The 23806-nt window shown below is 37.0% G+C and overlaps 1 protein-coding gene across 7 annotated transcripts in view; it reads right to left on the bottom strand.

The window, feature by feature from the left end:
- Positions 1-5104: 5104 nt before the first annotated feature.
- Positions 5105-23806, bottom strand: part of PPP6R3 (protein phosphatase 6 regulatory subunit 3) — a 57383-nt gene continuing 38681 nt past the window's right edge. For 4 of the 7 annotated variants that reach the window (XM_088058158.1, XM_088058157.1, XM_088058160.1 and 1 more), the window contains 8 exons: positions 23083-23213; positions 22344-22462; positions 20847-21000; positions 19665-19771; positions 18588-18738; positions 15705-15722; positions 15251-15373; positions 5105-13251 (listed from right to left, as the gene is read on the bottom strand). In XM_088058158.1, coding sequence (XP_087914284.1) covers positions 13200-13251; positions 15251-15373; positions 15705-15722; positions 18588-18738; positions 19665-19771; positions 20847-21000; positions 22344-22462; positions 23083-23213 — 855 coding nt within the window. In that variant the 3' untranslated portion in view covers positions 5105-13199. Of the gene's footprint in view, positions 13252-15250; positions 15374-15704; positions 15723-18587; positions 18739-19664; positions 19772-20846; positions 21001-21586; positions 21711-22343; positions 22463-23082; positions 23214-23806 lie in introns of those variants that run through there. The other 3 variants (XM_005522382.3, XM_014251964.2, XM_014251965.2) reach the window with 2 other exon arrangements.

Genomic DNA, 23806 nt, shown 5'->3' with positions numbered 1-23806 from the left:
ACACAGCACAAGCCACAGACTTGTTACTTAATCTAGCAGTACTGCTGCTGCAAGACCTGTGGATGAACAGAAGAATTACAACAGCACAAAAGCCAACAGCTGATAAGGACTCTCTTTAAGACCTCTCTAAATTCATCCTTGAACAGTGAATATCTCGCCCAAAACAAGATTTGCAACAGGAGGATTAAAAGAAAGATTGCAAATAGTTATTGTAAAACATGGGGAATATGGTTCCTGATCCAAGTTCAAAACATCTACAGACAAAATATATGAGAGGTATGTTCTGTCTCTTGAATCTATTATCTTTTGAATTAAGAAATATAAATTTCTGAGATATTATAAACTCTTAGGAGAAACTACAAAGGAAATAAAATTCTTATTTTTAATTTCTGCTTCCAGAACATCATGATTTTCATTTTTGCAATAGTTTTGTGAGCCACTGGGGTGGTACCAATGCAATCAGCTCATAATGCAGCTCTGCTTCATTTGCTACAGCAATTTTGAGTAACATAATTCCTCAGTGACTCTTTTTGCATTTTCCTAATGAAATGATGCATCCCCCACCCTCTGAAGACTGCATTCTGATATGCACATTTTTACCTATGTCACAGATAACAAATGTATCTTCATATGATATAAAAAAGAGGACAAAATAAACTTCTTGCACAGCTTGGAGTCTGGATTGGGAGTTTTCTGTCCTAGATACCTTTAGCCTTGTTTTTCCTGTATACTTTTACAAGATTTTTTTCACATTGCTACCACCTAATGGTCATAATGTCTTGTCTTAACTCTAATGGTAGTAATTTTGTCTCACTCATGTCCAGCTTTCAGATAGAAATCATACAATAGCCTTTGTCTTTTTTGTAAAAAAGTAGAATAGTAGTAAAATACTAAAATTACTGCCAGACTTTCATCGCCCATTTTTTCTGTTTGCATGGTAAAGTCTTTTTCCTCAGTGTTCCTGAAATTCTAATGACAAAGAGGGTTATGATTAATTTGCAGATAGAATACCCCTTTTCTAAATGCATACTGCTCAATAAATGAACAAGCTGCTTACAATAATTAAAGTAATGTCATGCTGTGCTCAAATTGCTTGTGCTAATAAAGCTAATTGGCAACAGCAAGCATTAACTGTGATTAGTCATATGCATCTAATGTCATCACCAGTGCCTATAATTTTCTACACAGAGGGAATTTCACATCTGTTTTAAATCACTTGTCTGCTGCCTGCATTGGTGTTCTTTCTGATATTATTAAATCAGAGATTCTTTAACTATAATAGATGATAAAAAAGTTGATTTTCTTTTTTCACAGAAAGAACTGCATAGTAGAGAATAAGATATGGAGCCTTTCCAAGTAAATTATTCAGAAATAAGTGCTTGATTTCAGTTAATTAGCAAATCTGCAGTTTCCTTCTTTTGCATATAGCGTGATACTCCCTTCAACAGAATGTAGATTATTTGTAACAGAACATTCATTTTCTCAATTTAGACTGCACACTGTATTTCCCCATAAAATGGATGAGTCAAAAGATCCATTTTGTATTTGTTTTGGAAATTTGCAAGCAATCATTATCAGGAAGACAACCTTTTGCACCATACAGTAACTCTTGGCTGTAAATAGGACAATAATTATTTGCTGTGTCTATCCAAAAAGGTAAATGTTAAATTATCAAGAATCAGGGGGCTGAAAATTGAGTTTTAGAGACCAAAATGATCCAATAATTCATACAAGTGTTTTTCATGAGTAACATTAACTGCACGTCTCCAATTTGCATGGCTTTCTAAGGCCTCTGTCCAAATGGGTACATTTTTCTAGAAACACAAGTGTTCTCCAGTTCTGCAGCTGAGGTTTTTTCCCTGTGCTAAATGAATATTTCATGCATTAATCTGTTTGCTTTTGTCCAGCTGCTTGGATTTATTGATCTATGTTTAGTTGATGTTTGGCCTTATGGCTGAGTTTCATGGACTACATAAAAATGCAGAGCTACCCTGTCACCTCAGGATCAGCAAAGGCAAACCAACCCACCCCAACTTACACAGAGAGAGAGATAGCTCAAGAAAAGTGAAGAGAACATGGGCTCTATGAACAGCTCTAGTGATCCCTCTTTCTTTTTTTACAGCAATTTACCTTTTTCCACTTCAGATTTCAGTTCTATGTCCATAATTCAAAATGTTACCTAGATGATTGCAATCTCTTTTTTTCTTATCCCATTTCAGAGTATGATCAGGTCATGACTGTTTTTCATAATTTTTCATTTTCTAAGACTAAGTTCCAGATGTACTCATAAAAATCCTCATAAATTTGGAATTTGACATGACTATAGTCATATACATCATATGCATGACTGTGACCCACCTCTGTGGTTAATTTGATCAGCACTCTCTAATAGAAGAATCTTAAGTTTTGCAATATAATTTAATTGTAAAGAGGTAAATCTTTATCCATAACAAAACATCCAGTTTTGAATCAACTTCAATTTCTTGGATTGTTTTTGCTTATGTAGACCACAGATGGTTTAATTTTGTTGGGGTTTTTAACAGATCCAGTAAAAATCAAGGATACACATTTGAAATCTCATCTAGAACTGCAGGTATTACCTTTCATTTTATCAGATGATAACATAAACTTCATAATATCCTTTTTTAATTATCTAAGCAACTTGTTTGTGAGCTCAGAGGACAATTATATGGCTCACTTTTACCCATGTGAGTGAGCAGCTGCATGGTATTGAGTTGCTGGCTGGGGCTAAGCCATGACAAGTCCAAAGACTGCACTTTTTTTGATTTTTGACAGCTTGGGTAACTTTGCAAGTTCCCAGAGCCTTTGTAGTGACACCAGCACCTGCATTTTAGGAAATAGTAATCCTGTTTGCTTGGGCACACAAAATCAGTAATCTACCTCTGTGAAATCTCTAAAAAACCCCCCAGGTTTTACTTATGTAGGTCTAAGAGTACTCAGCATTTATTTTTCAAGCTCATCAGCACCACTAAAAACCAGTTCACTCTTTGTATTCAATATGGTGAGCCCAGTTACTTACAAACACTGTCCAGGGAGTATAGTTACAACTCCTGCTCTTGTGGGTGACTGGGCATAGGTGGTTACTGAGAATGTTTTGTAACTGAAGACTTCAGGACCCAAGTTCAGATGCTCTGTGTTACAGAAGTTTACTATGATTGAAAAGACAAAGAGTGCACATGATCTAATCTGATGCAACCACAAAAGTAACTGATGTTGAGACTGATTATGAAGAGAAAGTACTTAGTCTGTAACCAAAGGAGACACTGCAATGACAGGAAAAAGTTCAAGTTCCTCATGTTGGCTTTCAGGGGGTTTGGGTGGATACTCTGCATTGGTTAATACAGTGATTTAATACAGTTAAATACAGTGGTTAATAAAGTATTTGTTGTAATCTGCCTTCAAGAGGGTCAAAATTCCTCTGATATAAATGCTGCCTGTCAAGGGCAGAATAAAGAGTAGCTGGTTTTGGCTGATAGATACTACTTTGTACTAGAGAAGTAGAAAAACACAAAATAGGGCCTATTTTTATGGGGCTTTAAGGAACCAAGCTAATAACAAGTAAGCATAGGTTGTAATAAGGAATACAATTAGAAAGTAGGCAGATAAATGCAATCTTTTTGGCAAACATGGGAAGTTAAAGGGAAGTTATGCCTCACAACTGTGAGATTTAGTATTACAAATGAGGATGTGATATTTAAAGCTAATCCTAACAACAGAAACAGAACATACATTTAAATTCACTTTTTAAAATTACTGATCAGCATTCATATGCATCTGAGGCACTTGATTTTTCTGGTGCTACTTTAAGATGTCATAGGATAGTTACTTAATTCCTTTAAGCTTTTCTAGTCACTGATTCATCTTGCTACCCTTCTCAGTTTGTACAATGTAAAATCCAAAGTGAGGGCAAGAACCTTAAAGCTTTCAAAGTTACTCACCAGCCTAAGTCAGGGGCAGTAAGGGGCAAGGTGACCTCCCCAAGAACGAAATGCAGCACACTGCTTCTTATATAAATGCTGTTCAGTGCTAAAGAATATCACTTACATTTTATTTGTACTTAATGTTCTGCTGACTAGGAAGCAGGAAGTTTGAAAGTATAATTATGAAGCTGGTCTTTCTCTTGCCTTCCCCAACAAAAATCAAACTATTGTCGCAAGTATGGAGGAATGGGAGTAAAGAGTGTTCTAGGGAGAGAAAACTCAAAGTGTTTTTGTGAAAGGACTGTCCATATCATTCAGTCTTAGTTAACGTAATTACATCATTACACATGACAGATACTTCCCTAGGCTTTCCTGATAACCACTGGAGAAACAGGTTCCTCTAGAGGATCACTCAGCATTGACAGTGCAGCTCAGGAATACTGCCTTCTCAAACATAAAAACCAGTTAAATCACTTCTCTAAGATCAAATAAATATGACAAAGTACTAATAGATGGATATAAGCAATCAAGGTTTTAGATGTTTATCTTACACCAATTAATGTCTGCTGATGCCAACTACACACCAATCATTCACAGAAAGTGTTATCCTGGTCATTGTTCAAATGTTTTCTGCAGAATATTTTTCACCAATACAAAAGTGTGCAGTTCTGACTAAATCTCAGTTTAATGACTTGTCAGACCTTTTCAATTTCAACATATGGGGAGCATTATAAATTCCCTGGCAGTATTTCAGTACAACAGCCAAGACTGATGAGCTTTTGTGTTCTATTCATTTTTTTTTCCAATTATGGAGCTAGATTATTCCGGTGTCCTTCATAAAGAATTTTGAAAAATTCAGGGAAGATAAAATTGTCCATCTTTTTCTTCCTTATACTTTCACAGCCACAACAGTCAGATTTACATTAGTGATTGCAGTGTGATGGATGATATGTACAATTGAAGAGCTTTACTGTGCTGTTTACTGTGTGTGCTCAAACTGTGAAAAGGGGCCATTTTTTCCCTTTTCTGGTTTTAGAAGGATAGCTGTGTCTTTCAATATCACATTAACAACTGTTGGAGAACGTGCCACTACTTCTGATTATCTGAAGTTGCAAATAGCTGTAAAATTTGATGAAAATAACAAAAGCTTTTTCTCAAACCCATTTAAGCATTCATATTTTTATTTAACAGCTCTAACCTATTACAAATAAGTTTGGATCTTTTAACTAAACAAATGCCTTCCTTTAAAGATACTGACAGTAGTAAAATACATTATAGGAACTGATTTATAAACTTTTAAATACTTATAAAGTATGTAGAAATGCATCATGGGGAAAATAATGCCATGGGTGGGAGGAGTGGTCGTGTTTTCCCTTCTCATTTTACTGAAACTTGCGCAGCTCAGGTTTTGAAGTACTGGCTACTACTATCTAAGCAAATTGAACTGTACAAAGCCTCACTGAACTTCATGTCATCCCACTCCATTTTATTAATTTCACTTTGGTTCAGAATTTTTTCTTCTTTTTTTTTTTTAGGATTTAATTTTTTCAACTTCTTCTCCTGTCTCTTTGTTTCATATTCTTCTCTAATTCCAGCATCTAAGTATAATTTTGGTAGGTTTTACTTACTTTCAGTTTCCCATAGAGGAAAAATACTGTATTTGTATTTCCAGCATTTTGTCATTTCTCAAGAAGTGATTGAGACGGGGAGGAGAAATAGAGTAAGAATTTTAAGCATCAATGACGTTAATTTTGCTGTGTGAAGTCAAATAAAACTGAGCTTTTCACAGACAAACCCAAAGTTCAAGGTTATCTAGGATGAAGTGAAATTCTAGTCTTTTTTACAAAGATTTGTGTAAGAGATATTTTCAGTCACCTCTTTCAGCTTTTACTTAGCAGCCATCACATCTATTTAACTTGCAACATCTATGAAAAAAGAACTTTTACTTCACAAACACATATGCCTTGAGTATGTGGTTTCTGTAGTCCTGGCAATGGTTTGTTCTGTCTTTCCACAACTCCAAACGGTTCTGTGAAATCTTCCATGAGACATCAGGCAAAAGAGAATGACAAATGCAATACTACCAGGATTCTTAATGGAGAGTAAGGAGGAGCTTCCTGTATATAATACAAATCCTGCAAACATTTATGTCACCCTATTTGTTATTGTCATCCTTTGACTGTAAAAAAAAAAACCAAAACCCGTTTCTAGCACTGATTCCTTTTCCTTTATTTCTGTAAGAAATTATCCTGATAAAGCACTTGGAGAAAAACAATACAAGCCTCTTCTAATGAAAAGCATTGGGAAATACTGACATGGATTTTGCTCTCCCCTTTGCGTCTTAGGCTAAGAGCGGTTTGTTTCAAGTGTTATTACTGTAGGATTTCATCAGTTCCATCCTCAGCCACCACAGAAGCTGCTATGGCAGCAGCAGAGAGTGACTCAGACACATTAAGTAAACTGAACACCTAATAAATGCCTGCCAGCTTAGCAGTCTCATTACCTTTACTTCTCCCCAACAGAAAAGCTGTAGCTAATAGAAATGCTTATGCTTATTTTTAAATTTCTAAGACATTCTTAGAGGTTTGTAGCACACATCAAGGTCACAGATTGTTTATAAACAAGTCATTCTTGCTCCATTACCCTTTCTGTTCTGAAGTCAAAAAAGCTTTTTTGTCATAAAAATATACATTGAAGCTTGTCAGAGATAGCAGTATTCAAGCAGTGAGATACTGGTTTGTGTCAAAGCTGGAGCAAATCAAAAGTCCAGAGGCCATACTAAGCCCTACAGTCGGGTAAGTGCCTGTGGAATAGCTTGATGACACATATGGCTGGACATAGTAAAAAAAAAAAAATTAACTAGTTACTCTGTCAAACATTCCATATTATCAGTCGTATCTTTTATGAGTAAATTAAGACTAAATTCACAGCCCTCACAGCAAGTTAGAGGAAGGTTTCGTAAGACAACTGATGCTAACACAAAACCAATAACCTCATTTTGTCTAGCAGCAGCAATCATTCAAGTTTCTGAATCTTGATATTCCAGAGGGCCAGATGTCGCTACATAACACACAGCCACACCATGAGTATAAATTCTGAGTTCATTACACAACTTATTCAGAGGATTTCATTAGTGTGTATTTTCTTCTCCCATTGAAACCAACAACTTCAGTCTTTTCCCTTCATGAATAAGATGTCACAGGCATCACTGCCATGAACTATGAAAAAGAATTCTCCCAGGAGCCCAAGGCCATTTGAGGATTTTTGTTTAGAGCAATCCATTATTCCACAGGCAGACAGCCAGCCTGAAAGATTCCACCTTTTTCTAGCTCACTGAAGTGCTACAATGACCAAGAAGTGAAATGAGGCCTTGCCTGAGATTAAGAACTGCAAACTGCCTTCCCCTGCAATTAAAGCTTTGCCATTTCCCTGCTCTATTTCTTTCAAGCCAGTATCTTGATACTTGAAAGCAATCACCTTTCCATTTGAGTGCTGCCTACCTATAACCTTTCTGCACACTTGTAAGCAGTCTTCTTGCTCCCAATAAATGTTTTAGTGTGACTGGATCTAGTTTCTGTACAAGTGTCACAGTACACAATCATCACAGTACACAATCATCACTTTCTTGATTCCTTTCCAGACACCTGGCACAAAATTAAACCCAGAAGTAGCATCTACTCCTCTCACTGAAGGAACTGGTTAGTTAACACATAGTCCATATCTTCTCATATGACAAAAAAAAAAAGGATGCTGGAGAACAGCTCAGAGGGAAGAGCACCAAGCACGCACATGTACAGATTCATGCCTAACATAACCTGGACTTAGTTTTACAATCCAAGTCCTTTCCTGAGTTACTCCATTCTAGATTGTAACTGAGATTGTAAAAGAAACTCCCAGTTGGATATGACTTACAACAGGCTCAAATGTATCAAGTAGCTTGGTTAAGAAAGCATCACAGAAATTATCTGACAAAAGCTGAAGTTTGCCTCCCACACCAGAGGCACCAGTTCCTCCTCCCATCAAGATACCTTCATGCTGGCCAGAGACCACTGACAATGTCTACACATGCAGACACAAGCCTGAAATGCTTTAGAATGGACTGTAACATGTACACAAGTATCTCCTCATTCTTCCTGGTATTCTAGAGTTCAGTGCACTTTGGAAACGCTGGGCACTGCACCAGCCATGCTAAGACAATGTATTCTACACACTGATGTGCATGCACACAGGTGTCAATCTATAAATATTTATTTAAATAGTTCAGTTAAAAATTGTCTTCAGTGCTTGTACATAGAAATAAGTATCAATTCCACATGAATCGTGTAACTAAAGCTTGAAACAATTTACTTACCAGGAAGTCACCCACCACTTTCCAAGTTCAGAGAATTGTTTTTGGAGTAGTTCAAACTAGACAAGCAACGTACTAGCATTAAAAAGCAAAGTGGCACATTTCATCAGCCCTTTTATCTTCCTACTTTATTCTGAAGGGACTAAAGAGAAACAATAGGGCCCCACAGTCCCATGAATATCTCACAGCTCCTTGTTACTACTTTGTCTGTCAGTATGCACAGTCCTCCATGGCTCACTCCAAAGCAGACCCTTCTCATCTGAAAGCACATCTCAGAATTTTAAGTTTAGCAGTGACTGAAGAAAAACGACCCATTTAAACAAATACAGAATTAACAAATGTTTCTATAAAAATATAGGAGGAAAGGTGTTTTGGAGAACTCCCAACAACAGAAACAAGGTCACTTGAGTTTTAGCCGTCCTAGTTTATCTTAACAATCTCTCGACTCTGTCTGATATGAGAATCAGTAGAAGACAGCCAACATTTTTTATCTTTCATTTGAAAAAATAGCAGAGGAATTTCCCAAACACTTAACTCTGTATGGTGTAAGTAAAAGCAGGTTTTATTTGCAACATCTGCAGTCAGACTTCAGTGCCCTTGTGAAAGAGCCAGTGCATTACCCAAAGTGAAATTGTGACAATTTTTGACAAATCACTGATGTAGATAAGAGGAATGGAAGAACCCTTCCCAGATAAGAAAGATAGAAACATGGCACATAGTGGAGTTTAAAAGCAGACCTAACCGATCTGTAACAGGTCTAGGTTCCATCTGAAAAAATGATGTCTTGAGAATCAAACATCCATCTACCTATCATCCACAGACCAAAACAGTGAGAAACCAGATAAACTTCCCCTGCGCAAATGGGCAAGGATTATATCTCCATTGTATCTACAGGACATGAGTGACAAAATCTACAACAGCTAGGCAAGGTGGAGCTTACCCTCGGTGACTGCACGCCAACAGACAATCGTGATCTAACTTACAGTCTTCAGAATCATGATTTGAGACACAGAAAACACAAATCAAGGAAAGCACCCACACCATACACAACTCAAATCCAGTATGAGGACCTAGAATCAGAGTAACTGCATTTAAGCTGTGGCCAAAAAGATAAAGGGAATCCCACCTCATTTTGCAAGGTACTTAGTGACTTAAAGAAGACAGATATACAGAACACGGTCCCCTCTCCAATAAAATATATGCAAAACACTAAGCCCAGAGTCACCTGAAAGAAATTCTGAAAGATGCTATCAGCCAAACAAGGTAAAATTTGGGTCTCAGTGCTTTAACTAATGGCAGCGGAGTAAGAAGTACACAGATTTCCTTTGGATATCATAGAAGCGATTACATTCAAGTCATTAACTAAGACTAAACACAGGGCAAATCACAATTTGAAATAACAGAACCTGATCTGAGCAAGTCCAAAAAATGTCATGAACTGTGACCTAAGGAGACAGAAAGATGCCTCTACCTTTACAGTAAGAATATTTTTTAAATTTTATTGCTGTCTAGAAGCATAGAATTATGCTTCTACAGCATAGATGCTTCCATGCTGTAACCTTACATACTCAAATAAAAATAAGGGAACAGGAAGATGCCAAATCCTTACCTGCTAGCAAGTAAGATGCAGAAGCTAAAGACAGAAGTTAAAACCTTTCCCAAAACAGGGTGTTTTGCTACCACACTAACAGCCATTTTCCATCCCAGTTTGGAAAATAATACAGATGCTTTCATAATGAAACTGAAAGCACTTACAGTACACTGAAGAAAGCACTATTTATTCTGAGACAGTCAGAAGTGATTAAGTCTATTAATAGAGCCAGTTATGTACAGTAAGTACTTCCTGATATAACTGTATGAGACATGTCAGAAAACAAAATCTCCAAGGAAATTAATGCTTTAAAATTTAAACAGAAAGGTAAGTTTATAATGAATGACAGTAAGAGTCTGATTCATCTTCCTCACAAGCCTCCTCAATGGATTTCACACAAAGAATGAATGTCACAGTAAGCTTCCACAGAAGTATGCAGATGACAACACGGAACTCACTGTTTTCAAGAGGTAGATACAAGGTTTAATAGGTGCAAAAATGTAGACTTCACTCAAGAGCACGGTCACACGGGATTCCATGTACAATGACATAATAAGATTGTTTCCACTATCCTGTTATCTTTTCAGTGAATTAATAGCAATGTTAGTCAAGATGATGGCTTATGCTTTTACTTAAATGGAACAATCTTGCTATAGAACTAATTCAGGGCTTACACTTAAAAATAATGGTTTCACTGGTCAAGAAGGCATGATTCATCCACTCTGCCAGGTGGGAAGAGGCAATGAGCTACTACAGATATTACTGGTCTAGCCACTTTTGAAACAGACTCTTGCGTGAGTAAAAATCCTTCACCAGAGATATCCTGAGGGCTAAATCCACTGCCCATTGATATCAACTGACATCATTATCCTCAGTATCAAGTGACTGAGCCCTCAGCCATTTCAAAGAGCACTGTGGAATGTGGCAGTGGACAAGCCTTTCAAAGCAAGTTCATTTCATCCTAATTGCTGCTAAAAACACTACAGGAACTCAAACCTGTACAAAGGTGTTAGACTTCAGTCCATGCTGCAAATGCATTAAAATACCTTTTCATAAAGAAGACTCAAATTCCATCGCATGCAAGTCAAATCTGATTAAACAGGCTGGGTAAGAGCCATTCAGGATTCTAGCAGTATGTTCAAACCTTGGTAAGGCTATGTGAGCAGCATATCAGCAGCAGTGTTGATAAAAGATGGCAAAAGAGGTGTCTTTACACACACTCATACACCCTCCCCTCCCCAGACACACCTCCAGTGCTTTCAAGTTCAGGATTCCTTGTGCAAGTAGTAGAGTGAGTGGGTAAAACATACCTTTACACTTCCTCAAAACAGCGGACTGATATGACAGTTTGTGAACAGAAGGACAAGCACAAGACTGCCGAAAAGAAGGCAACAGGGCCCAGATTCAATTTCATCTACTGTGTTCTCCAGTTTTCATAGCTACAGAGCTAAATAAATCAACTTTTTAGCACAGGACAAATAGTTCCACTGGAAAGGACTCAAGTTTTCCTCCTTACAAACATCAAACTTATGCAAAACAACTTGCTTCTTGCCAGTAATTGAATTTCTACTTGACTCCAATTCACGTGTCTAAATGAGCTGTTCTGTTGCCAAAGCTGCTTGTTCGGTGACAGTTCAAAGTGACAAGAGGACAGCTTCCAACCTTAAAGCTAACACACAAAATGGTATTGGTCAAGCTGATCTGAAAGTAATTCTGAACTGATAAAGAAAACTTAGAAACTGATTAGATTCCATCACTTATAAATAAAAAGGCAACCATACCCCTTCTATTTATGATATTGTGCTTTTACACTTCATTTTCACAGAACTGATCAGTCTGCAAAAACTTCCAAGGACAAGTGCACTGAACCTTGCAGAAAATGCAAAAGAGAAAGCAATAAGGGCAGTGACATACGTGTGGGTTTTTTATTTCTGTATGCAATGTAATGTTTAGGCACGTTGTTTGGGACGCCTTTTGAAATAACTCATTGGCCATTGTTTAGAATATCCTTTTGGCTTTAAATACTGGTCAGGAAAACAAATGATGTAAAAAATAAATGAATAAAACTATTACAGAAACAAAAATGGTTTTGTGTCTAAAAGTGCAGGAGTATTTTAACCCTTTCACCGGACAATGTGGCAATATACAGTATATTGCTTCTGTTTGTTTGAGAAGGCTGTTGGAATTTTACACTGACATAGAAAATTATAAATTACACAGAATTAGTTTCCATAATCACTATATATATACACAAACCAGCTGTGAAAAAACTGGTTTAGAACATACAAATGAAAGCCTCACACAGATCAGTACAGTGAAATTACCAATTAACGTGCTCTGCTGCCAAAATTCGTATTAAAAACACTATTTACTTTTAAAATGCAGGTACTGTAATTACATTAGCAGCATGAGCATTTCTTTTACTTGACTTGTCTAAAAGGATTATAGCGTTTTAAATACGCAGATTGTTCTGAAATGTTCCATTGTATAATGCTTGGTATTAAACTAAATATTGGTGAACTGTTTAAAAGGCAGGTGAACCACTTAAACACAACAAGCCATGTGCACTCCAAATATTCTAGTGTTTCACCTGGAAGGTATTGTTTCAAGCAAACTAGACTTAACAGAACATATGGCTTTACAGTAACATCAATTTGTCAACTAAGCTGTTGCAATAAATACTTAAAATCTCTACCAATAGACTTACATTTTTTGATCTGTTTTGAACGATACAGAAAACAATTACCAATTAAAAAACCTGTTGTAAAATGTTGAACACCAAAAAATTCTTATTTAAATCACTTTTTTAAGCTAAACCAACCAAAATAACATTTATAGGGCATCTCAGTTTCAAAAAAACATGACTTTTCTTTTTCTTTTTTTACAAGGTGAAAAATGTAAGAAAACTGCTAAATACTTTGGTCACACTAATCGTCAAATAGTTATGTCTCAAATACATTAGATTTTTGTATTCACTTTTTTATAAAACTATTCTTACAGCCATTTTAACTATAGTAACACTACTGTCATCATTACATGGGTAGCAGGATCTTATTTCACAGGCCCCCCATTATTTAGAACAATACAATATAAACATACGCAAAAATTATTGGTATTTCTCAATGTGCAATATTTTTACACTTATGAATTTCTGTACAATGTCTTAAAATCTAGAATATAAATGTTGCTGGTCCTGATTCCTTGCGAAATTAGTGCAGCAGTGACTGGCTTCAACAGGGTCTAGATGATATCCTCAAGAAACACTCAAACACCTGGACATCAGTTCTTTCTCTTCAGCCAAGGTAGTAGACATCACATATCATACAGGGCCGTTAACAGATGCCTCTCCTAAATGGGTATGTTGATCAGTCCTAAGAGGCCAAAAAAAGAGATATAAGTATACAAGAAAGATTCAAAGCAAATTCAGGTAGGTGCAATAAAAACCAAACAAAAAACCAACAACCCCAAATATCCTGTGTAGCATAACCCATGAACTGAAGGAAGGAAACTTGTGCTAATAACATGCTCATCCCAATTATCTTCTGCAGTCCAGCATTTCTGGAGTACTTATTTCCTAATTAAGCATAGCACTCAATTAACCAAGCACACCACTGAAGAATGTGTGATCTTCATTAACTGCGATAACAAGTGATCTCTAAAGACGTGGTCTCAGAGAATTACTAATGAGGAGCACATTTCTGATACTTATCCAAATTTTATTCAGTGAGGCAAAATGTGATACCAGGAGTATTTAAGGTTGCAATGGAAAGCCAGCAGCTAAGACACAACAGGAAAACAACAGTGTCTCAAAAAACTGCTTTAGTTATTGATCTAATCTACAAAGAGCCTTTCACAAATACTTTCAGTGTCAGTCCATTAGGGTGAAACATTAGGGTGAAACGTTCATAAAGTATGGAGGAAAATGGAGAACAAACCTACAAGAGTGAAAACAGTAACAGAATATACATTTCTAGATAAAAGTTTAGTGTAAACATGGGCTCAATTGCTCTGGACTGGGACAAAGAGATCAAACCAATGCATGAGGACATTAAAAATATGCAAGGAACAGCAGCAAAAAGTCTCAACTTCCATTCAGTGCAAGTCTATGGAATACATCTGAAGATTTTCTAAAAAGAATGCAAATACTGTTTGAAACTACAGATGAGGAAAGTTACCTGTAACTCCTGTTCTCTGATGGTGGACATCACAGAGAAGCCACTCTGGGGTCTGTGCTCTACATGCACATGACCAGCAGGAGCCCCCTAGCTAAGTCTTTGGCTGCTAAGCTCTAAAAACACTTTTAAAAAACATATGTGAACATTAGGGAAAAGACAGACAGCACTAGACAAAAGCAAACACTTCATAGAGAAACCTGGAAGGTAAGAAACAAACGTCGCATGGACAGGAAGTGTGACAGTCTGCACAACCATCACTCACTTATTAACTGGAATGAAGTCCATGACAGAACAGGGCTTCTAGCAGAGATGACTCCTGCTAGCCACCAGCCAGAGACCTATCTAGGGGACTCCTTCCACTAGTCATACATACATGGAGCCCCAAAAGCACCATTGGGTTTATCTTGGTAGTTATCCTGTGCTTATGAGGATCTACTGCAACAGCCACCTTTAGAGAAAATTCTGAGCTTTGCTGAAGCCAGCAGGATTCAGTGAAAAGAATTCTTTGAGTTTTCCCACAACCTGAAGGCAATCTAGCAAACAGCTAGCTCTGAGAACCCTCTGTTGGTTCAGACAAGCATCTTTACTCAAAAGGGAATCACCTAGTATCCAAGGACTTTTTCCCTACAATTTAATGCTTATCAGCATTAAAAAAAATACTGTCATCTTGATGAAGACAGCATCTCTAGGAAACACTGTGCAAGTTTTTGGGTTTCCCACTGTAAGTATACAGGGTTGTTTTTTCTGATTAGAATCCCCTTCTTGATCAAGTTTGACATTTATGCAGAGCAGGAAGTTAGAAGAAAGGACCTAATTAAATACTCATAAACAAGTCTTAAAAAGCAGAATCTAAAAATTTATCAAACATGCTTAAATCTTTTTAGTCTATACACAGTATAATCAGAACATGCAATAGAGATCTGAGCATCAATTCACTATTCTAATTTGGTTACATTGTCACAAAATAGAATAGGGATATTTACAAACTCCCTGCAAGAAAAATACATCTTTGATGACTCAGGAATCTTAGAATCAAGAAAAAAAAAAGAAAACACAACTTGTGAGGATTTAATAAAATAAAAGCAAGCACATTTTTAGAATGACTCTAACAGGACTGATCTCTTTAGATTAATCCTATTAGAAAAGCACATAAACTGCTATTTAGAAGATTGAAAGCATCCTTGACTGCAGTTACCTCTGTTCTGAACTGCTGTTAGTAGGCTGAAGACCTGAAGAGACCTCTTCTGCAACCTCCGTATTCTCTTCTACTACATATTTACAAGAAGGATCCTGCGAGGTAGTCAATTTTCCTTCCTCACTTAAAAAACAAAACAAAACAAAACAAAAGCAGGAGGTTATTTAATGTATTTAACTTTGAAGTTTATTTTTAGGGAATTTCAGGCAACAGGAGAAAACTGAGACGGGTCCATATTTCACATGCAAATGGATTTTAAGTTATGACAGCAACATGAAGATCAAGCACATGGCTCTAGACTTTACAAACACCTAAATGATGCACTGGTGTTTACATCCATTAAAACTTGATAAAAGGGCAGGAAACACAGTGATTGCAAATAAGATCAGAAAGGAATAAAGGAATGTATGAGATGCCTGAAGTGATAACAACCACGATCCTTTACTATACATACCGATAGGATTTCAACACTCTGAAGCCAGAAGTAAGCAAAAATGGAAGAAAGTATAAAAGAAATTCAAGATTCCCTCAGAAACTGGCATAAATAAAGTGTGTCCATGAAACATACCAGAAAAATCAGTAACTCATCACTATCTTACACACTCCACAGTGAATACTATGTATGGTTTACGGGGTACAAAGTCTGCAGCCCAATCTACTTCACAAACTTCTTCTAGTAGACAAAAGCAAAGTTCAGTGAAAAAGCTGTACACTCACACTATGGAAGACAGTATCATGTAACCAGGAAGCCTCAAAAGTCATTAGGAAACAAATCTTCTGGTTTGCCTCTAAACCCAAACCTTTCTGCCTCTCTATTCCACCCTCTTCCACTTCATCCACACCATTATGAGCAAACTAAAATACAAATTTGAGCATATATACCTGCAACAGATAGTTATAAAGTAGCTCTGAAGTAGACAAACATCAATCTTATACCTCTGTGGCAACAAATCTATTTATTCAAGAAGTGCCAATCTCCTCTGCTGGTTTTCTTCCTATTCTCATAGTTCTCCTTTCCATGGGTCCTTTAAATTTCAATGAATCCTTCTCTTTTCTCCTTCTATCCTGCAGAGCCTGCAAAAATACTGTCTTTTGCATTGCAATCTCTCATCAAGTTTTCCCCATCTAATCTCCCCATCTCATTTTTCTTGATACTCTTTGCATTCCTTCCAAATAAAATACTTGTCACTATCACCATTGAAAGTGATGTCCTAGCTTTTTTTATTTTTTCAAAGAGGCAGTCTCTGCTAGCATACTTCCTACATCTGAGCTAAGTTCAGAAATCACATTTTTGTCCTTTACAGATTTCCGCAAATTAGCTAGTGTACTTAAGAATCCCCTTAATGTGGACTTCAACACCATCAGTCTTCTACTGACAGAAATCTAGATAAAGCTGAAGTCTGAAAGCGTCCACTTTGAAAGGTAAACAGGCCAGAGTAGGACTCCCCCTCACTACTCTTAATTATCCCTTAATTTAGACCAACAAGTTGGTTTAAAAAAATGCCACTTGAGCATTAATTCACTATGAAGCTGCACATCTCTATTAGAGTGTAACAGTCTACATTTAAGACCTCATCTTTGAGCCCCCTTATATGTTTCTTTGACATTTCCCTTCCAAATCAAGATCCCAGCATCCCCTTTACTACAAGTTTTCTGTATGCAATCAGACAGTGGTTGGTAATCTCATCTTTCCCATAGAAGATTGGACCAGATAAACTTTCAAGGTTCCTTCTTACTGAGACAATTCTGTGATATTGCCTCCCTTTGCATCTCTACGTCCTTTTAACTACAGTTCCAGCAGGTAATTCCATGAATGTAGGCAGGAACTGTCACCAGATGCTGCCTCCTCATGTTAGTTTTTGCATCAGTATCACAAGTCACACAACTTGAAAGTGCATGTGAGCTAAACTAGTTTGAGGAGAAGTTTAAAGACACCATGGATAACTAAACCAAATTTGCAAACATCTAAGAGTGAAGACCACGTAAAAGCATTGTGCAAAAGACAGAACAAACTGGAAAGCAGACATCATTTACTAAATCAGCAATGCACTATGGATGGCTTCATGTCACATCAATCTGCACGGAGTCCCAACACCTCTCTGAAGTACTGTGGTCCATTCCTCTATCAATGCCATTTGATTTAGAAGCACTGTTCAGACACAAATTTTCCCTCCTCTGCTTAAAGACCACAAGAGGTTAAGTCACTCAGATAATCAAAAGGATGGAATCAAGAGTGACAGAAAGCTGTTTGGTTTTCAAGATCTGTTAATTTTGGATGGTTCAGGAATTATCTCTTACCACTAACAAAGTAAATTAATTTAAACAACAGGCAGTGTAGAGAGTAACGCTGGAAAAGTTTCTTATTCTGGAATCAACTCAGGGCTGGTGTTTTTTAAGCAACTTCCAGGACATACTGACAACTTCTTTTTAGTATTTAAAGCTAGAATAGGGACAGATACTAGGAAGTTATTCTAAAAGAAGAAGAGGGTTGCCCTTCAAAATGCTCTAACAGTGTGTTCCAATTTGCCAACATCAGGGTGCAGGCAGAACACACCAGCTTCAATAAATGCAAAATTTTTGCAAGTCATACTGCTTGTAGTCTCTGTTTCCCTACATAGATATTGGATACTAAATAAAAACCACTTGATTGTTAAATCTGAGATGACAGTATCTTAGTAGATGGAATGGAGTAGACAACACAGAAATGTGCTTTGCTCTCATAAAAGGATCACAGTGTTGATATACATATAATATACAATTTGACCATGTTGTAATGACACTTATTCCTGAATCTTTGTATCAGAAGATAGCAAAATTAGAAGTTGCTCTTCCATTATCCTAGAATTCCATATGCCACCTGTAGTCCAGAACAGACTTAACACCATCGTGCATACCACCAACAGTGATCACCCCAAGTGTCTGATCAGCTACACTCAAAAGCAGTGCCTGGCTGGCCTTCGACTTCTGTCTTCCATCCTCCTGGATGAGAAGAATGAAATTCCAATCCAAATCTAAGAGTTCTGTGCAAAATTTTAAAAGCTTAGTTTTGATATGCAATGTTAAAAGAACTGATATTAAAAGAAAAATGCACAATAATGTGCATCAGGGACAAAAGTCAGTCTTCTGCTAATAACCTTCCACTGAAACTAAGGCTTGATAAGTCAAGTTGCATGTTATAGTAACTGACTAGAAGTCAAATTCCCAAACAATTACTTTGAAAGGTTTCAAGTTAAAGCCTCAGGAATTATCTTTTAAAAAGAAGTATCTTTGATAACACAGTACTCCATCAACAGTTTTCTATTTACATGATGGGAAGACAATAAATAGGCATGCTCACCTTTTGAAAACAGCGGTTTCAGTTTTAGCATCTACAGTTAGGCTCAGTGTCTCCTTCATGCTGCCATTCATGACTGTCTCAGTTACCTTGTCTGCATTTTCCACATCATCCTCTCCATCTGAGCTGGCCTCCATAGCAACACTTCCAGGGGCTGCAAGTAGAAATAGAAGCAATTTAGTACATGGCTGGTTATGTTTCTATTTCATGTGCAAGCACTAAGCCAGTATGTCAAGAACAGTATTGCAGTTTTCTACTTTCTTGAATTCTTCCTTACAGAGAATGTCACCTTTCTTCAAGTGCCACACAGATAGCCTGAGTATTACTTAGAGATGGTTTAAGAAAAAGCCACAGTCTGTAGCTTCTTTCTTTTTGACTGACAATGGTTACTGCATAGTTTTGCCTTAACAGTATTACAGTGATGAATTATTTTTCTGTACAGTCAAGTCTACACAGTACAAATTTGACTTTAAGCTTCCAAGTACTGACAAATCTTTGGCATGTCCAGTCTGCCTGGACTTCTCACCTGCACTTCTTACTCTCTCTGGTAATAATAGATACAAAAAAAGCGTATTAAAGTATTTTTGTCCTTTTAACCAGTTCATACATGTAGAACAAATAATTAGGGCATGCATGGTGACAGTGGCTTAGAAAGGCATGAGCAGGAAGGAGAAATCTGAACAAATTGAGGCTACTGGCCTATTGCCACACAGGACAAAACTGGAGGGCTACCATTCTTTTGGGGCATCAGCTCAGCTAAATGCTGACACAGGTGAGAAGATTCTCTAACAAACTGTTAACTGTTTCTTTGTAATGCTGCTCTGTCCATAATTTGCAGACTTTTTAGAGGTATCAGTAAAACTGGCTCTTGTTTTAAAATGGAAACTATTTTAAATAGTTTATAAATTCTTTGAAAAGTCACTTCTAATACTTGTCAGAACGGGTATTAAAACCTGTCAGAAAAGCAACAGAGCCAGAGAAGAGCCTCTGGAAACCTAAAATTTTAATGTTCATGGAGATTTTTCTTATGTACAACTCCTACAATCAAGCCATTTGCATTTGGGAATGCAGTTTACTTACTGTCTAGCTGTGTTGTAAGAGTAGCTGCATTTGCACTCAAGGGATCACCTGGATCTGTGTTTGTTTCCATTTCCACAGGAGAATTACTTCTTAAGGAGTCTTTTGAGCTTCAAGTAGAGTAAAAAAACTTTAGAAACATTTCTGTATAGCAAAGTGAAGTGTTCTTAAAACAGGATTAGTTCTCTGTGAAAGGTGTAAGGCCTAGAACTATACTGAAACTGATTTACAGCAAGTTTGTTTCTATGAGTGCTGAGAAGACATGCTAAATAGAAATTTAGTACTGCAAAATGCACCAGAACTGAGCTGAGGGTGTTTGATGGTCATTTTATTTTTACTTAATTTTGTTACATTACCACTACGAATAGACATGTCCCTGGTAACTAAGGCATACAGGCATCACCAGCTCTTTGCAGTGTTTCCAAATATTTTTAACTGTTTTGCTAAATGCATTTTTCTAACTTGAGAGTTCTCTGAGACTGCCAGCACAGTCATGAACCACTACAAAAGTGATTTCATTACTTTATTTCATATACAGCATAGCTACAAGTTTTTCATTCTAAAGAAACTCAGATGACAAGATTCAAGATGACACTAGGAAAACATCTCATCATTTATAGACTGTTTCTTATATACAGTAATGTGGCAACTCCCATGTCTTCATTTTCTAGGGCCTGAATTTGACTATCAATTTACCTGCCTCAATCATGAAACAACACTGCTTTATACTGGAAAAAAATCATACTTCTATATCTGAGCTGTTTTAATGCCCAGACAGAAAGTCAAAAGCCAAGTGTATAAGAGTAAAGTCTTCCAATATGAGAAGGAATTAATTCTTGACTGCCAATATTTGGCAACCCAAAATTTACATCTATTTGATTAGGTACATACACAAGATTTCAGTAGAATGTAGCATTCAATCCAAAAAAAGAACAGCATTATCTTGGCTGTTCTCAAAACTGAGCAGAACTACTTAACCTAGTTATCACAGCTGCATAACAATATAAAATTAAAAAACCCAGAACACTAGTACCCACCCATCCTGGAAAGGGAGATCACACAGACCCATGCTGTTAGAGCACACAGCGCTCTTCAGACACTTTTATATACACCACCAACACAGGCTTGTGTAGAGATGGATGCCCCAAACAAACCAAACTCACCCTGAATAACTAACATTCTCACCTCAAAGAGGATGTGAAGTCAGAAAAGGAAGCCCAGCCAGTTTCTTTAGCTGGCACAGGTGCTTCACTACTCCACACAGCAGAGCCAACAGAATCCAGACTGGCACCATGTGCAGTCTCCATGGGTACATCGAAGTTCGCTGACCAGTTAGGTGCTGAAAAACCATCATGAAGTTCATTAGGAACAAATTTCTATAAAGAACATCAGTGCACATATGCCTAACACACTGATTCTCTCTATGTACATTCCATAAAGAGAAGCAAGATTCATAACTAGACTTGAAAGCACATGCAGAAAAATCCTGTACATCCTGTTAAAAAATGAATGTATTCTCTAAAAGAAAAACTATGCTAGTAAAGCAGAATTTAAAGATCAGTAATTCAGAGTACTCCACTAAAAAAAAAGTTTATCTGAAGAACAAAACTAATAAAACATATTAAATCACAAGTACAATCCACTTTATCCTTCAAATTAACCTCAATATTTGTTACCATTTTTCAAACTAATTTCTATAATAATGAAAATCATAAGAGTTTTCATCCTTTTATTAATTTCTTCAAATAACTTCTCATGCACTAATACCATTGCTAAGTTTCAGAAAAGTTTGAGGCTTTTAACAACTTAAAATATTTATTGATATTTTAAATTTGGGAGCAACTGTGAATAGCATCTAATTTAGGATAGGTCAATTCAAAATACTTCACCTACCCAAGGGAAACATGTTTTTCATTAACACTTACATACAAAAAAACAGGCTGAAAAGGAAGCTCTGACTAGCAATTAGAAATTCCAACCCAGGCAGATATGGGAGGAGACCCACATGGATCAAAACTTGTTTGACACACAGATGCCAACGACACCAATCTGACAAAAGAAAAGAAAACCCTTAACTTTTCCTTCTAATTTAATTCCTTACAGTCTAGATAAACACAGGGCTTTTACCTACAGACATTGTCAGTTTAACAAAAGCCAGTTTAGTCTGACTTGAATGTGAAAACTTTTCAAGCTATTACATCAGGTAAGATTCCACATAAGAGTCTCCCGATGTGTATCTTTCATTCACATTTGTGAATGGAATGTGGAAACCAGAACAACGCAAGTTCACTTAGCTTCTGTAGGATGCCTTCTAAAGAGCACTGTTAGACAAAAAGCTGGTCTGAAAGGCTTCCAGTAAAAATACCATCTTTTGGGTTTGGATAATAACATATTAGGTTTTTGTAGGTACCCAGTATTTATAAATGAGTATTTAATCCTTCCCTTTCTGACTACTCCTCCTTTAACTCTTCAAGAGTAGAATCATGAATTTTAGAGAGAGTAAGTAATTTAAGACATGTAAGGAATTCAAACTTCCCAATATGTGCATGCTCTGTGGTGAGTGGGAAAGACTACTTTAAGACAGTTGGAATAAAAGCAGTCAACGAGGAAATTCCTACAAAGTCAGCTGCTAGATCTAACGATTTCCAATAACCCAAAGCAGCATGGAATAAAGCTACGTACGTTCATTTAAGTCTACTTCCATTTTGTCCTCTGTATTGGTGTGGGATTCGAACAAGTCTTGTTTAGTTCCATCCTCTTCTTCAGAATCTGTACTTTCTTCACTGTCTGTACTGCCCGAACTTCAAACAGAAAGAGAGAGTTTACATTCTGTTTTTAGTATAATACCCTGGGCACAAGGAAATACTACAGAGTTTCAGGCTAGAGAGAATTACAATTATGTCTGACAGATTGCTTGAGGCATAATTTTTAACTCTTAGTATTCCCCTCATTTCCCTCTCAAAGAAACAAGGTTTAAGATATTTCTCTTGAGCACAAGAAGACGCTTTCAGTAGATACTGAGGGAGGCTGCACAGCCCTGAGTTTTGGGGACTAGATGCTCCTTCCACTCAATGCATTTTCCTCTTTCACAGCCATACTGGTACTGTAGCGAGGGCAGCAAGGTCTAATAGAGGTGTGAAGCTGGGCTGCCTTGTCCAAAGCAAGGACAGCTGGCCAGTTTAAAAGCATAAGGAAAGAATACACAGCAGGAAAAAAACCCAAAAACTAACAAGCTACAAAAGCCAAAGTCCACCTTCTGCAAATTATGGCTGGTAAACAAAGCACTAGAGCCACATCTCCACTGAACAGAAATACCTAGTTATGCTGGACAGTCTGTGCTAATAGACAGATTGAACCAGAGGACAAGCACGTTACTGCAGGCTCACTACACTGCTGTTTGGATGAGAAAAACCCTTCTCACCTGGAACGCCTCTGGGACTCTGGTGCAAATGCAATATGTTTTTCTTCCCAAATGTCTTCCTCATCAGAGCCACCATCATCAAACTGTTGTATCCGTTCCTTACAGCATGCCTCAAACAAGGCTATATTGCCCTAAATACAGCAAAAGTATAAAAAACATACTACATTAATGAACATCTTGAAAATACATGACTGTTCTGAAGAGAATCTTAAGCATTTCTCTAAAAGCGGCAGAAAACCAGAATGTCTTAATTTAAAGCTTGTCAAGAAAATATGCAGTGCTGCTTGTTTTACTTGGCTACTAACAAGCTGAGTGGACCAAAGAACGCTTAGGAACTTCTATCATGTTTAAAAATGGGATGTGGGAGTGACCCCAAAGAGCTTTCCAGATAACCAGAGCAAAAAGTACTCCAGCTTTACTTTCTGTAGTGGGGGGTCATTTTAGTTCAACCAGCAAATAATACTGAGGTTCAGAGACTCAGTCCTTACTTTCCCTGTCACTACAATCTCACTGAAGATTTAAAAAGCTTCTAATCATATAACACAAGTGTGCAACGTGCACAAATCAGATCTGAACCCAGTTATACAAATCAGAAGCAATTCTGCTTAATACTGATCAAAAAGAACAAGTGTCTTCCAATTAGTAAATCTCATGATATGGGAATCAGGTAGAGTAACTATTTTCCAGTGATTTCCACATAAAAGGAGTAAATATAACCACTGCC

The sequence above is a fragment of the Pseudopodoces humilis genome, chromosome 7, assembly GCF_049639895.1.
Source record: "Pseudopodoces humilis isolate 2021_Gansu_Grassland_sample_001 chromosome 7, ASM4963989v1, whole genome shotgun sequence".
In the NCBI taxonomy this organism is placed as follows: domain Eukaryota; kingdom Metazoa; phylum Chordata; class Aves; order Passeriformes; family Paridae; genus Pseudopodoces; species Pseudopodoces humilis.
The sequence above is the reverse complement of the archived record's forward strand: the minus strand, read 5'-3'. Positions and strand labels throughout refer to the sequence as shown.